This window comes from Adiantum capillus-veneris, chromosome 1 (assembly GCF_014529385.1).
Source record: "Adiantum capillus-veneris isolate H3 chromosome 1, ASM1452938v2, whole genome shotgun sequence".
NCBI lineage: Eukaryota > Viridiplantae > Streptophyta > Polypodiopsida > Polypodiales > Pteridaceae > Adiantum > Adiantum capillus-veneris.
In genome coordinates, this window is record NC_140931.1 from 140,923,782 (window position 1) to 140,939,324 (window position 15,543).

Consider the following 15,543-nt stretch of genomic DNA (forward strand, 5'->3'; position numbering starts at 1 on the left):
CTCTTTGGAAGAGGTACAGATGGAGTGGCAAAGAACCACAACACCACTCCGGAAACCCGCTCTCAAGAAACCTTCTGCCTCCAAGAAATATACGGAGAAGGAACTGGAGAACGTGGTTGATGCACGGATTGCTCAGCTTTTCGACATGCAAAAGAAAGGCAAAAAGCACGGCAAAAAGCAGAAGAAAGGCATTGACTTCCCGGATATTTGGGTCGTCGGTCGACATTTGACAAGGCAAAGAAATTGAAGAAGCGCGTCAAGTTTGAAGACCTACCCAATTCTTCTTCTTCTTCTTCTGACAGTTCTTCTAGCTCTTCAGACTCGAGCGAAGAAGACGGGAAAAGCAAAAAGCGAAGCAAGAAACAACGCTTCGGAAAGGGCAAGAAAAGGCAAGGAAGTCTAAGTCTCGCCTAGTGAGTGACACTTCTACAGAGGACTCGTCTACGGACAGTTCAGACTCTGACAACGGAAACTTTTATGCGAACAAGAAGAATTTTTACAAAGCCAACCAGTATGACTTTCTCGAAGATAAAAGCAAGGAAGTCCGAGAGTTTAAGGAAGGTGGCCACTCGATCAAGTTTGATACTTTTTCAGGATACTCAGATGCTTCGAAGGCTTTGTCTTTTATACAACGTTTGACATCGCTTTCGCGGGAGGACGCTATTCAGAGCACTCCAAGATTCGGAGAGCTGCCTCTTACTTTAAGAGGAATGCTCGTACTTGGTGGTCCACGCTTCTTTTAAACAAGACTGCGCCAGTTAAATGGCTGAAGTTTAAGAAGCTTTTTATTTCTTCTTGGTTGACGCAAGAACATGAATGAGATATACGAGCTGCTTGGAACCATCTTCGGATGACCAAGAAAGATACAATCAATGCTTACTGTGAAAGATTCTGGAGCTCTTTTCTACCCGCCTCTTCATTCAAGAAGATCTCGTTCAGAGAACAGATTGAGCGGTTTACCTTGGGTCTACCTACAGAGATCCGAGATCACTGCTTGGAATAGAAGTCAGCTTCTATTTAGGAGTTGATGAGTCATGCAAAGCGGGGCTTTGCCATTCACTCTGGCAGTTTGACCTACCCCACAGATAAGGCCATGACACAACGAGCCGAACAGACTTCTGGGAATGAAAGTAGAAAGAAAAAGAGCAACCCAGAGAAAAAGGATGCACGACCCAAGCTTACTCCTGAGGAGAGAGCTTGCTTCATCAGAGAGGGGAAGTGCTTTGGATGCGGGGAACATGGACATATCTCCGCGAAGTGCCCTAAAAAGGCACAGAAAGAACAGAATGATAAAGACGACGACAGGCCTGAGAGTTCGAGAGCAGCTGAGGAATGTGGCAGAAAAGGCAGATAGAAAAGCAGGACTGGTACCACATGGCGTGGGACTTGTACCGAATCTAATGAATGAAAGTACAAACTTTTGCTGCTCTTGGGGCAAAGTGAAGAATCAGGAAGCTCTTTTGAAGGAGCCAAGGCCAACTTCTTTTCACTTGGAATTGGCGGCTCGATTTGGAATTACGCCCGACAGACTGACGCCACAGGCGAAGGTAGTTCGACTGGCACCCGGATAGGATGCTGCCATTACACCGATCATTGGCAAACTTCGTTTGCAATGATAGGGGTGTTCAGGGCACGCGAGTGACGTTCTACTCAGGATCCCTTGGTACCACAAGAACTACGCCGTGGTTGACTATCGGGCCGAGAAAGCGACTTTGATAAATGAAGGGCTTAGAGATTGTACTTGATGAACTTCAGTTTCTTACTCATTGTTTTGGGAGAGAACTGAAAGATGGATAAAGGTTGAATATGTTTTGACCTGAACAAAAGAACGCCAAGATTTTTCTCCACGCTCATGCCGATTGCTTTTTAGAGGGCCTGAAGATCATACCATTGATCTGATATCTGGAAGCACGTCACTGAACCGGCCACCTTATCGTGTGAGCGGAGCACAGAATGAAGAGATTATGAACCAAGTGAAAGACCTCTTGGAAAAGGGTCTTGTCCAGCCTAGTACTTCACCGTATTGCTCTCCAGTGTTGTTGGTTTTGAAGAAAGATGGTTCTTGGAGAATGTGCATCGATTATAGCACTCTCAACGAAATCACCATCAAGAACAGATTTCCGACTCCTAGGATCGATGATATACTCGACAGGTTACAGGGATCCTCGTGCTTTAGCAGGATTGACTTGAAGAGTGGATATCATCAGATCAGGATAGCGCCAGGAGATGTCTACAAGACAGCTTTTCGGACGACTTTTGGGTTATTTGAGTTTTTGGTGATGCCTTTTGGCTTAACCAATGCTCCTGTGACATTTAACCGGATGATGGAGAGGATTTTTCGAGAGTACAGGCTATTTGTTGGCACTTTCTTTGACGACATCATTGTTTTCTCCAAGAATGAGGCAGAAGACAGAGATCATCTGCTTCAAGTCTTTCAGGCATTACGAGACCACACATTAGTGATTAATGCAAAGAAAAGTGAATTTTTCCTACCAGAGATACACTTTTTGGGACACATTGTGTCAGCATCAGGAGTGCAAATGGACCCGGCCAAGATAGAGACTATCCGTGATTGGCCCGATTTGAGGAATGTCCATGAAGTTAGAAGCTTCTTGGGACTGTGTTCGTACTACAAGCGGTTCATACGAAAGTTTGCAAAGGTTGCTTCCCCTTTGCATACCTTGACACAGAAAGGAGTACCTTTTTCGTGGGGACCCACAGAGGTGACTGCCTTTCGGACATTGAAAGAGAAATTGACTACGGGACCTATTTTGACTTTGCCGGACTTGCAGAAGTCATTTGAAGTATATTGTGATGCTTGTGGTCGTAGTCTGGGTCCGGTCTTGATCCAAGAAGGCCATGTCATAGCTTACGAGAGCCGTTTGTTCTCTAGGCCGGAGATGACAACACAGATTTATGAGAAAGAGCTTTTGGCGGTTATCCATGCTCTTACTCAGTGGGGGCATTAGCTACTCGGAGCGAATTTTACTGTCTTTACAGACCATCAGAGTTTGCGCTACTTCTTGTCACAGAAGCAGCTTTTGGAAAAGCAGATGCGGTGGGCGAACATCTTGTCACAGTTCCACTTCCAGATTGTCCATGTGCAGGGACAGAAAAATGTAGTGGCAGATGCTTTGTCTCGGAAACCGTTGGTTCTGGCTATTTCCGCGATACATCATAGGAGCTTCGAGGATATGGTCGATCAGTATGCCACAGGTACAGATTTTGCAGATATTTTCACACGGATACGGGATGGAGAGACAATAGCTGGATACTCCCTTCGGGAAGGCTACTTGATGAAAAAGACTATGTTGTGCGTTACACAGCCGTTGAGGGAAAAGGTTATGACTGAATGCCACTGTCCACCTTTTGCGTGTCACCGCGGCATTGCTACCACCATGAAAGGGGTAGAGAGATACATCTTTTGGCCGGTACTCAAAAAGGACGTGGAAGAGTTGTGCGCAGTATGCTAGAAGGTCAAGTTTGACAGGCATAAGGCACAGGGATTGTTACACCCTTTACCCATACCCACCCGCCCTTGGGAAAGTATTGAAATGGATTTCATTTTTGATCTCCCAATTACACAGAATGATCACGATGATTTTCCAATTACATGGCACGTCTGAGACGATTGTCTCCGACAGAGACCCCAGATTTATGAGTTTGTTTTGGAAGGCAATTTGGGAGAACATTGGCACGCGGTTGCAGTTCTCGTCATTGTTCCACTTGCAGACTGGCGGGCAATCTGAGATTGCCAATTCAGTGGTTTTAGGTTTATTGAAGTCTTGTATCTCGGATCAGAAGACTCAATGGGAAAAGAACTTACCTTTGGTGGAATTTGCCTACAATAACAAGATACACTCTTCAACGGGGAAGACGCTATGCGAGATTGTTGAAAGTGCTGCAAAGGTTCCATCCTTCCTGAGCACGAAAGATTAGATATTGGAAGCGGATGAATATTTGCGAGATTTGGATACGGCTTTTGCCAAGGTTTGCGAGACTTTGCAGGAGTCTCAAGAACGACAGAAAAAGGCAGCGAATCGCCATCGTCGCGACTTGAAATTGAAGGAGGATGATTAGGTGCTCTTACGTTTTGAGAAGGCACGCCTACGAAAGAAAAAGGGAAAGGAGAGGCTTTTTCCAAAGCTTAGTATGCGATACTACGGACCTTTCCATATCACTGACAAGATAAATGATGTCTCCTTCCGATTGAAACTGCCAGATACTTGGAGGATTCACAATGCATTGCATGTGAATCTCTTGAAACTTGTTAAGGGTGATGTGCCTGATGATGGGGAGCCTGATGAGCGACCCGAAGTGGAAGAAAACGAGGAGATCCTTGTTCCTGAACAGATTTTGGCACATAACGATACGAAGAAAGGTAAAGTCCGAAGGCGGTTCTTGGTTAAGTTCAAGAAAATTCCTGCATTTGATGCGAAGTGGATGGAGGAGGAGGACCTAGCAGATACTCCTCGGATTGTGAAACTTTACCTCGATGTTTTGGTTTAGCATAGTCTACTCCAAACAGAACCCATAATTCAACTTGGCCGGAGATCTGGTGCAGTGGGATGCACAAGAGGGGAGTCACTCCGCTCCTTTTTCAACAGATGCCTTGATTTTGATACTAAAGGCATTGATGTCTCTTTGAGCTTCAGGGATACTGAGAGCTGACAGTATTCTGCTGGATGACTTTATGAAATGGAATTCCTGATTTGTTCTTGACTTCTTGTGAGTGCAGGAACTGACTGACGAAATGACTGCAGCATTTTGGTCCGATTGATCTCGAATAGACATGGTTGTAATAGGGGTTAGTCAATCGGACATTATGAGGTCCCGATTGGACCTAGATGTGATTGCTAGCTACATTGCCAATAAATCATGGTCTAAGATCCGAATGAATGTTGAATGTCATGTGATGTCTTGTGATGTCCTGTGATGTTGTGTGATGTGACTGTCGATTTGGTACATGTGCTAGATGTGAGTCCCTAGTACGTAGGTACTAACAGTCAGTGTCTGCTAAGATGGTTTATGGCTTTTGTCGGTTTTGCAGGCGTAATCGCGGTCGATTACATTGCTTTCAAGAGGGGGGTATGTCACAAAGTGATGACGTGGCGGACAGTAGAAACGCTAATTTTTGCCAGAAACCCTTAAAAAACTGCAAACCCTAATTTTTGCCACAAACCCTAATTTTCAAAAATTGCAGAGGCTTTTTATTTAGTTTTTAATTTAATGATGAGCGACACGAATCTTGCTTTTTACTCTATGCAAGAGAAAGGAAGAGAATGCTTTTTTTTTTAATAAAAAAAAGAGAGGAGCTTTGGAGCTCTTATGCTTTTAACTGGAAAGCTTTTGGGGCTCTGCTTTTGGGCATCCCTTGTAACCTTTAAATAAGTGGTGGGGGTCTCACTTCTCAGAGCATCTGGACGTAGAGTCTGAGAGTGAAACCCTAGCCACTCTCTTGTACTTTGATCCGATTAATATAAAAAGAAATACCGAAAGGGGCGCCAATCTTTGGGGCTTCTTGACTTGGAGTGTCCAAGTCTGTTACACCAACAACTGTACGGATTTCCACTTTTTGCGCTGAAGCTTTTTCTTGGCAGCTTTTGGATTGAGTTGCTTTAGGAACAAGATTGCTTTTGAGTTTAAGCTTTTGGGGCTCTGCTTTTGGCATCCATTGTATCAATAAATAAGCCCCAAGGGCCTCACTTCTCAGAGCATGTGGACGTAGAGTCTGAGAGCAGAGGACCCCTATGGGAGTTGTACTTTGCTCAAGATTTAATATAATAAAGAAATACCGAAAGGGGCACCAGGTTTTGGGGCCAATACCTTTGGGCATGGAACTACGCTGAGCCATGTCGTCTTGAATTGAACTGTGATTTATACTTGTGAAGTATTTTCAGTGAATCTCTCTCTCGTGTCGCGACAGATTTTAGACTTGGGGTGCCCAAGTCTGTTACAAGAGCAGCGCACCGAGTACTACAAAGAGGGTAAACGTTACGGATGCGAGAAACAAGGGCATGTGCTTGCAAGGTCCCCTACAAAGCGTCCAATGATTAGGCAGAGGACAAGCGAGAGAGTTCCAGAGCAGCAGAGGAGCAAGCAAAGAAAGGAAAGACAAAAGCAGGATTGGTGCAAATTTTGTGGGGACTGATTGTCACAGAAACGGAAGCGTGTACTCTAAAGCTAATTTCACTTTTTCACAAGAGATTCTGCACAAAATTTCTATGAGAAAATGATGTAGAAAAGGACATAGCACTAGGGACCAGAAGATGGGCTGGTCCCCCCCCTTGAAGGAGATTTGTCTTATTATTTTTGAATGGTCACAAGCACATAAACCCGAAACATCATACACTGCTCGTATCCCAGATACTATTTTGATGCATAAAAGTGCATAAATTTGTAAGCCTACTGGTTGAAATTCATCATACCTGTAGCCGTGAATGGCTATTTCTATTGGATCTTTTTGCACGCAAGAAGTTTCTGTTGCTATCTACTTGCGTAGGTGGTACCCTCACGAGTGTTTCGTGGCTGAAAATTCTAAATTATCTTTGGACGTCGTTGGAATGCTGAAATTCGGTGCGGACAGCCAACATTGTGCTTGTCTGAGTGCGTCTACTCCCTGCAGGGACAGCTCTGTGGTGTGCCTTGCACTTTCGCCGCAAGCTGTGTAGGCCTTGCACTGCGCTCATTGTGGCTCTGGGCAAGAGATGGCTAAAGAGAGAGAGAAAGAACTGAATTGAGCGCTGAGAGAGAGAGAAATGAAATGAAATGAAATGTTATATTAACGTCTTCAAAAGGCCAAAATGACCTATGAGACCAATCAGTTACAAAATAGTGAATCTAATACCATGTCTGGGTACAAAAGAACTAGAAAAGAACTAGAAGTGGAACAAAATACTACTACTACTACTACAATCTAAAACTACGTGGGTGTAGCAGCTGATACAATAGGTACCCGGTAAACTGGATGTAACAGTGTGTGAAACAAAGATGGAAGAAATGGTGAGGATCCATCCTCATCTGCACTCTGGATGTCGAGAGAGTATGGCTCGAATCTTCTGTTGTAGTCTCCGTCGATGCTGTGTAGCTCCTCTCCTCAGTCGCGGTCGTCTGTATCTCTGTAGCTCCAATGCTCGGTCGATGAGAGTGCCAGTAGTGGTCGAATGAGTGTGGGACGAGCTCTGCAGTGGTGGCTGCTCCTCTGGCTGTCCCATATCTAGTGAAAAGAAATCTGTAATGTGTCTCTGGGACTGCCTCTCTCTAGCTCTCCCCAGTAAAGTGTCTCTATACCTGTGTAACTCAAGTAGATATAGTCCAAGACATCTCTGATCCTCATAACTCATGACCCTAGATAGAGGACCAAAACCCTCTCTGAATAAGCAGTGGAAATGCCCCCGTATCTCATAGAACACTGTGCAATGACATATGTAGTGCAACTCTGTCTCTGGCTCTCTCTGGCATAATCGGCATATCCTGCTGTCTGCTGGTATCCCTCTGAATCTACCAGTCTCAATCTCGAGCTGATGTGAGGATGTGCGTATCTGACCAATGGCACAACGCAAACCATGAGACATATGTGTGTCCATGTAGCTGGGTCGAATCACAAACCCATCTCCTGTGAGGTGGAGAAGATGCTCTCTATAGAAAGCCATCTTCGTGCTCAACTCCTGAGGCGGCTCTATCCATGTCCTCCTGGTGTCGAGCTGGATCAGGTCCTGACGAATGAGTCTAGTGATCTCCACCCGTGTAAGAGACAGCGAGGGTGCCTGAAGAGAATACTGGAAAGGGGGCAACCTGTCCATGGTGAAGCCATGCGTCTGAAACCATGAAGTCATCTGTGCATACCGCATGAAGTGTCCCCCTGTAGAGCTAACTGTCTGGAAGACTCAAGGGCCAGTCTAGCATATCTGTCTCTAGTAGTATCCCATAGGCTGTGCACAAAGGACACTGATCTGGTAAGCGCCTCAATCTCCATGGGGGGGGCAGCTAGCTCTGCTTGAATGATCGCGTGAGGTACGGAGGCCTTGGCTCTAATCAATCGGGAGATCATAGATACCAAGGGCCTCTCCATACGTCTCCAACCATCCTGGCCTACAGAAGGTCCCCAAACCTGTACCCCATACATCATAGCTGAGGCTACTAAAGTATCAAAGAGCCATAACTTTGTCCGAGGTTCCTGGAACTGAACCTGCGAACACATCCTCTCCAAGCCTCCCAAGGCCGCATAAGCTCTGGTCAGTCTAGTCTCTGCTGCTCTCCCCAAAGAAAACCTCGGCCCAGTGAAGACTATCCCAAGGTAAGTGTATGCATCTGTATACTCCACAATCTCTTGACCATACGTGAAGGTCGGTGCCGATCTCCTGATCCACTGCGGTGTGGTGTTAAACACCATGACCTTGGTTTTACCAAGGTTTACAGACAATCCACTATCCTCTGCAAAACTGTGTAATGCATCCAACTGTCGCTGCATACCCTCTGCTGAGTCAGAGATCAAGACAATATCATCAGCATATAACAACAATGGGATCCACGTCCCTGCCAGCTGGGCACCTCTATCACCCTCTCTGTCAATGTAATCAGACACCTCATCAACATACATACCAAATAGAGTAGGAGACAATGGGCAACCCTGTTTCACCCCGATAGTGGAGTGAACTAAGTCAGATATCCCCTCTGGGGTGCGTACATGTCCCATCACTGATCTGTATAAAGCCATAATCCCCCAAATCAACACTGTGGGCACCCCCATCTCCTGCAGTCTGCGCATCAGTCGAGCTCTCGGTACCATGTCAAATGCTTTGCGGAAATCCACAAAGCTACAATAAATCCGTCTCCCATGTGACCTGCCCTCCTCAATGATAGCTCTGAGTGTCAGAATATGGTCAAGAGTGGAGAAACCCCTCCTGAAACCTGCCTGTCCCTTTGCCCGTACACCCTCACCCTCTGCCCAGTTACTCAACTGCTGCTGAACTGAGTACTGAGAGGGAGAGAGCTCTCTGTGTCTGGAAAATACTGCAGAGCACCCCCTTGAGGTAGCGCTAGCCCTCCTTTATACTCTTGCAGGGAGATTCGCCATCTGGTGCTGCATGAGAGTGGAGAGAGAGAGACATCACAAAACTTCCCACACTGGCCCTCTAGATTTTCCACACTACTTGTTGAGTTTTTAATGTTTATTAACTTTGGCGGCGTTCAAACTGACTGGCCACTGTGTTTATAAGGTTTTTAGTCTTTACACTTCAAAACGGGCATTAAATCTTATTTTTTTGGCCAATGTGGTGCATTAGTAACCCAGCCGATTTCATATCTTTTCCGACTCTGTCAGCCGGTTCTTGTCGGGTCGTATTTCCGCTGTGCACGACCGGTCACTTCGTGGATGGCCACCGCAAAAACTGTTAAATTATAGCTTTTCTGAGCAAACTGGGGACACCATCTTATTCATGTGTTTGTTTTGAACTATTATGCACTGTGTCCGGCTATTGCTCTCACTGTTTATAATTGGTACCAATAAGTTCATAAATTTATATATTCATTCTACTTGCACAAAAATCATTTTTATTTAACCTGAAGTTGTAGCTAAAAATATTACAAATATTACAATAGATGGCATCTAAACAGTCGTTTTCAAATGTAAGGCATCATGATACTCATGCAGGATGTCTCTGAGAAATCTTGCAATTTGGATTTCGTCATCCATTGAGCATCTAGATGGGATAATTTTTATACTTTACTAAGTACTTATGATGAGTTCTTTCAGACTTTAGTTGACGCTTTGGTGCATTTTATTGCTCACAATGTTCTTAGCACTATGGAACATTGTGTACCTAAAAAAAAATCGAGAAAATTTGATTTATTTTGCTGTTCTGGGCCCAATGCCATTCCCTAACTTTTGTCGTCCAGACCCCGACCCTGTTCCTTAATCCCATTCCCTGTACCATGTTTCTATGGAAACACTAGTTGTACAAGCAGCCCTAGACCATACTAAAGCAATACAATAGCTTGATGATGGCATGACAATCTCTCCATTCTACACCTCGTCCTATATGGAAGATACATCTTAGGAAGCTCTTGATGATTAGCTGAAGTGATCGAATTCCTTGAAGTGGAGCATCGGATCAATGCCCTCCTCGACATGATGTTTGATGATTTGGTAGAGCCTATTTATGTAGAAGGTTTGAGTGGGGCTTGAGAAACCAATGGTGTTATAGGTTTGGACACTCCAAGCAAGAAATCAATAGCAACACATGAACGAAATCTGCAAATAACTGAACTTGACACGAGAGAGAGAGAGAGAGAACGGTGGAGTTCCATCCCTTCGGTATTTCTTTATTATTGCTTTGCAAAGGCACAACTCTCTAGAGTCCAACTCTCTCCAAAACTCTGCGCTCAAATGCTCTCTGAAGAGTGGCCCCTTTTGCACTTATAAACTTACAAGGGATGCTCGAAAGCAGAGCCCCAAAAGCATCTGATCCAATAGCACTCACACCCAAAAGCATCTGCTCTCAAAAGCCCATGCAAAAATCTGCCAAAATCTGCCATCAAAAAACGCAAAAATCCGCACAGCCCACATCAGCATGTTAGCCTTTTGAGATTTTGGGTTTAGGCCCTCGGCCGGTGCTCCATAAGTTGGTAGCGGTTAGGGATTTCAATCCCTAACCCCTTAGGCCCCCTCGACCCATCTTTTGGGTTTAATTCCTTGTCCTCTTGCCAGTTACTTCCAATTGGGCAATATTTCCACATCACCACCTTGTAACAAATGGCTCTGATTAAGAAGCTATTTAAAGGGAAGCACCGCCTGTGAAGAAGCCGGAGCCTGTTAGAACTCCCTTTCAAGGTACTTTGAAGTCCTTTTTGATGGCCTCATGGATCATTACATGTGATAAGTAGATCATCTACATAGAGTGCAGTGATGATGATGGAGTTTTAAACATACAAGGTAGAGAGTGTGTGACTAATCACAAAGTTTTTTCTCTAAAGATAGTAGTAATGCCAAGCCCTAGGGGCTTGCTTGAGACCATAACATGCTTTCTTTAGCCTACGTACTTTGTTTTCTTGACCTTTGACTAGAAAAGTTGGAGGTTGTTTGACATATACATTCTCTTGCAGATAAGCATTGAGAAAGGCTGTTTTTATGTCATTCCTTCAAAGGAGTTTTGGGTTGGTGGCTGTAAATTGCTGGAGAGACCTAAAGGTGTTTGACAGCTTCTGCTAAACAGGACTACTAAAGAGGGGCCTGTCACCAAAGCTTCTTTCAAGAAATTTGCAGTATTTTGAACTACTGTAGTTAAAGTTGTGGCTTCTTAGGATCTTCTTAAAAGAACTTTGTGATCTCTTCATAGTTACTCGGAACTGGAAATTGGGATAGGGAACGGCAACCGGTATAATATGCCATCCCCTGTTTCGGGCACTCACGTCTGAAACATGGAACGAGGTTTCGGAACGGGAAGCTAGATTGGGAACGGGGAACGGCGACCTGAAAAGGGCCATTCCCTGTAATATGGATCATCATCATCTCTTCTCAAAAAAGTGTGTGCTTGTGTTTCTCTCTTCCTTTTTTTTTTTTTTTTGGGGGGGGGGGCAACTGCTTGTCCTGAATAAGGTGCAGGATGCAGCTCCATTGCCTCTCTTGGTTTCTGCAGTTGTTCACAGGTGGGCATACTGCTCTTTATGAAAATTCTACTACTCCGGTATCGGTATTGCAACCAAAGAGTATGGCAAGAAAGTAGATTGATTAGTGGTTCTGGCTACATGCAAGAAATCAAGTCACGGGCATAGATGGTCCAAAAAGATGAAATTTGAGCTCGTCCAATGATGTATTTTGCCTAAGAGAAAGCAACTTGACTTTTAACCTAGTTTATAACTCCCTCATGTATATATGCTTTGTGTATCTCTAGACTTCATGATGGCTAGATGTGCAAGGCATCTCTGCCATCCGGACGCGTGACTGAAAGAGCCAATAGCATATGTTGTCTTGTGGATACCTAGCTTAACTTTGTGACTTCCTCTTTTGTCTAAGGGTGAATTGGCATTTCTTGGGTGTGTGTTGGTTGTTAGTTGTATCATTAATTTGAAGCTCTCTGTCTACTTATTTGCTGTCCAACATACCGACGGTAAATTTCTTTGAAGTGCGTTTACAAAAGCTGCTGTGAAATTTGCAGGTGCGTTTGATGGTAGGACTCCTAAAAGCAGTTGGCACTGGTGTAGTACAAGTTAGTGATGGTAGGCTCTATTTGGTTCATGGAGTACCTTGCTCCTGGCCTTCTATGTAAGCTTTTTGAATAATCATATTTGTTTTAATGACAGTTCCTCATTTATTAGAAGCCAGAACGGTGACCAAAGCTCCACCCATGGCTCCTGCATGTGGTCTCTATCTTGCCGAAGTCAAGTATCAGCTGGATTAGTGATCCAAGAGAGTGGACCGGTCCATTAGAATGGATACAAGGAGATTTTAGCAGTTTAGTTCATTGAATGCATTTGATGGTTTGCTTCCAGTGTCAATCTCCACACACACACACACACCCCCCTCCCCTCTTTCCTTTCCCCGGTTCCCTTTTCTCTCCTAGTATGCTAGAGAGAATGCCGAGGACAACGGTTGTCAAACCATTTCTCACAGCTGTATTAAGTGCAGGTGTTGCACTTGGTACACACCATTTTTCACATTGTTGATTATCCGGGGTGCACAGAGGCATGGATGCTTTTGTATATCATTTTGCTGCGTAGGGAAATTTGAATTTTGGCCTCTTGCACATGCTAACTCTCCCCTTAGTGGGAATAATGCTAATAAGAGTGTCTGTTGTTATACACGAGGAAAGCCTTAATTCTATTGGGAATGTGTAGCAATTAGAGGTTCTCTTAGCATGTTGCCAGAGATAACAGCAATCATGTGTTCAGCCTTGGTATGGACATTTAAGAATGTTATGTGATGTGGGTTTTATAAGTTTCTGAGCCTCAGTGTATGATTTACAATGTAGATAAGGTATTGCTGCTTGCACTCCTGCTAATTCCTCAGCTTCCGCTTATGGCCTTTTCTGCAGCTGCAGCTTTCCTTTGCTCTACAATATTCTTCAGAACGTCCTGTTCCTCCCTGCGGATCTGTTCAAGAGTTCTCCTTTCCGCTTCAGCCTTTTCTTGTCTTCAGTAGGAAATCAGTAAATCACAAATGTGAATGAAGAGAAACTTCACCTTGTCCTACCATAATTAGCTCTACATAGCATTGATACCCGGAGTGGAATGGAATATGAATGTATTTGATCATCCTATAGGTCAACCTCGGCCTTGAAAGGACTTTAATATAACATTCTTTCTTTCTTTCTAGTAGACCTTATAACTACCCTATTTAGTGCTGATTATCATTAGATTTGAATAATCAAAGCAAATTAAGCGATTCTAAGCATGTCCAAAGGGCCTTTGATTACCATACAAACGCATGTCAAGAATACTGCCATGAACATTGTTATTCCAGAGAAGCCTCTTGATTCCCATGAAGGGACCATGTCTAAACGTGACGAGTTATGCGACTTAAGCATGGATTTGAGATGGTACAAATCCATTAAATCTACTCTCAAGAGAAACATTCCATCAGTAATTCAAGATTTATTCAACGAGTTAAGCTTTTAAGGGATGCAAGCAAGATGCAACCAATTTAGGCCTATTTTTATCGAAGAAATTGACTTATGGTCCATGAAATTCACTAAAAGGTTTGGAGTGCTTTTCTGGTAAGCTAGGGTACCAACAACTTGTATCAACTCAAGTTATGTCAATTGAGTATTAGTTACCCCACATGATTGGCTAAGCTTTAGTGAACAAACTGAATGTGCATACGAGAAGTTGTTTCGAGTACTGAAGTGTAAGGCATTCACATATGTCGGTCCAACGAATTCAGTATAAGTACAAGCATGAGCACAATATTCTTCTACATACAAATTTCTTTACATGTAAATTCTGAAGTTCATTGTTATTTGTTACTTATTTAATGAAATCTGAGGACAATTACATGTATGATCTCACAAAATGATGAGCTGGAAATTATAGATTCCATGAATAACAAAAGGTAGATTGTGGCATGGAGGACTACAAAGGAACAAAGTAGCTAGTATGAAATCCTTGTTTCAACATTGGATTGTAAAGTGTTTGAAATGCACCAAACGAATGCAAGGTACTTTGCCATAGTGAAGGTCAGAACGGTGGATACTCTGTAGAAGTGATATGTACTTCGCACAAGGTAGGTGTTCTATGGTACTTAATCGCAAACCCTTTCTTGGGAAGTAGTAGTGGTGATATATATTCTTTTGACATGGTTTTTGCAAACAAGAGCTGTAAGTATGTGTGTGTGCGTGTATGTGTGCAAGCGCATTCAAAAGACAGCTTGCTTTAGACAAAGGACACGGATTAACACAAAACGACTTAGTCTTTGATTCATTTCTGTACATCATAGCGAGAATGAGGTATCATTCTAGTTATTTGTAAATAAGATAGTTAAGAACAACTGATTCGAAAGTGATAGAGGCCAAGTTCGATAGTGACGGACAGCAGCAAAGCCAAAAAGATCTTAAGTAAAGATAGAGTCCTCGCCTGTTTATATACACAAGTTGCAAGGGGCAATCCATTCAGCTTGCATCGATCAGTGCGACCCTCCAATCATACTAAATCAGCTCGTAGTCCAAGCTAGCAAGCGGCAAAACATCGAGGTTAATACATGAGAGTATAGCCAGGCTCTCCATTGAATGTACAGAGATGACGTAGAGAATACCTGCGGTATTATATGTTTAGGCGAGTACGCCATAGGTAGGCGAGCATCCGGGCTCGGGAGGAGGGAGCATTAAGGTATGCACAAGGTTCCATTCCATGGTACAAAGGGGGAGAAGAAAGCCAGGAGTCGAGCATAGTGAGTAGAGGGTGTGGAGGTCATAAAACTCGAAAAGGGAAATGAAGGCGCTTTGAAAATCTTATGGAGGGGTAAATTACCCCTTTACCCAAGAGTACTTAAAGAGGGAGGTTCCCCTAGGTTAGGTCATGCCCCAAGGGGGATGGTTTATTTTTACAAGACACAAGAGATTATAGAGAGGAGCACCTGCAATTAAAAATATGTATGTTAAGGGGAGGGTCACCTGTTGAAAGAGGAAAGTACTACCAAGAGCATTGGTTGTTTTAGGCATTAGGGTAATAGCACCATAGTAATACCTAAAAGAGGTTATGCATGAAGTAGATGGCACTCAAAAGATTATAGGGGGTTTTTAGGGATAGGAGAAGGGTAACTCCTCAGGATACCTAGAGAAACTAGGTCAGATATGCCAGGTGTACACTCAATAGGATAGTATAACCATCTACATCATCTTAGTAAGTCCAGGCCAACAAAAGTGGCTGTGGAATATTAACCTAAAGTAATTATTTTGAGTCAGTATAGTGACCAATACAGACAATTGGCCGAGTTTACTGATGCATACAAACCAAAGAGCTTATAGCACCAAGGTAATAGAGGTTATGCATCAAGTAATTGGCAGAGAACAATATTTAAGCAGATATAGTGTACGAAAGGGTTATAGCCCA

General features: G+C 43.7%; 1 protein-coding gene across 6 annotated transcripts in view; it reads left to right on the forward strand.

Moving 5' to 3' along the window:
• LOC147465698 (Pseudouridine synthase family protein) overlaps nucleotides 1-13,392 on the forward strand; it is a 67,592-nt gene extending 54,200 nt beyond the window's left edge. For 2 of the 6 annotated variants that reach the window (XM_086521456.1, XM_086521458.1), the window contains 2 exons: nucleotides 12,156-12,216; nucleotides 12,301-12,798. In XM_086521456.1, coding sequence (XP_086377582.1) covers nucleotides 12,156-12,216; nucleotides 12,301-12,398 — 159 coding nt within the window. In that variant the 3' untranslated portion in view covers nucleotides 12,399-12,798. Of the gene's footprint in view, nucleotides 1-12,155; nucleotides 12,263-12,300; nucleotides 12,799-13,031 lie in introns of those variants that run through there. The other 4 variants (XM_086521460.1, XM_086521448.1, XM_086521454.1 and 1 more) reach the window with 4 other exon arrangements.
• The last annotated feature ends 2,151 nt before the right edge of the window (nucleotides 13,393-15,543 follow it).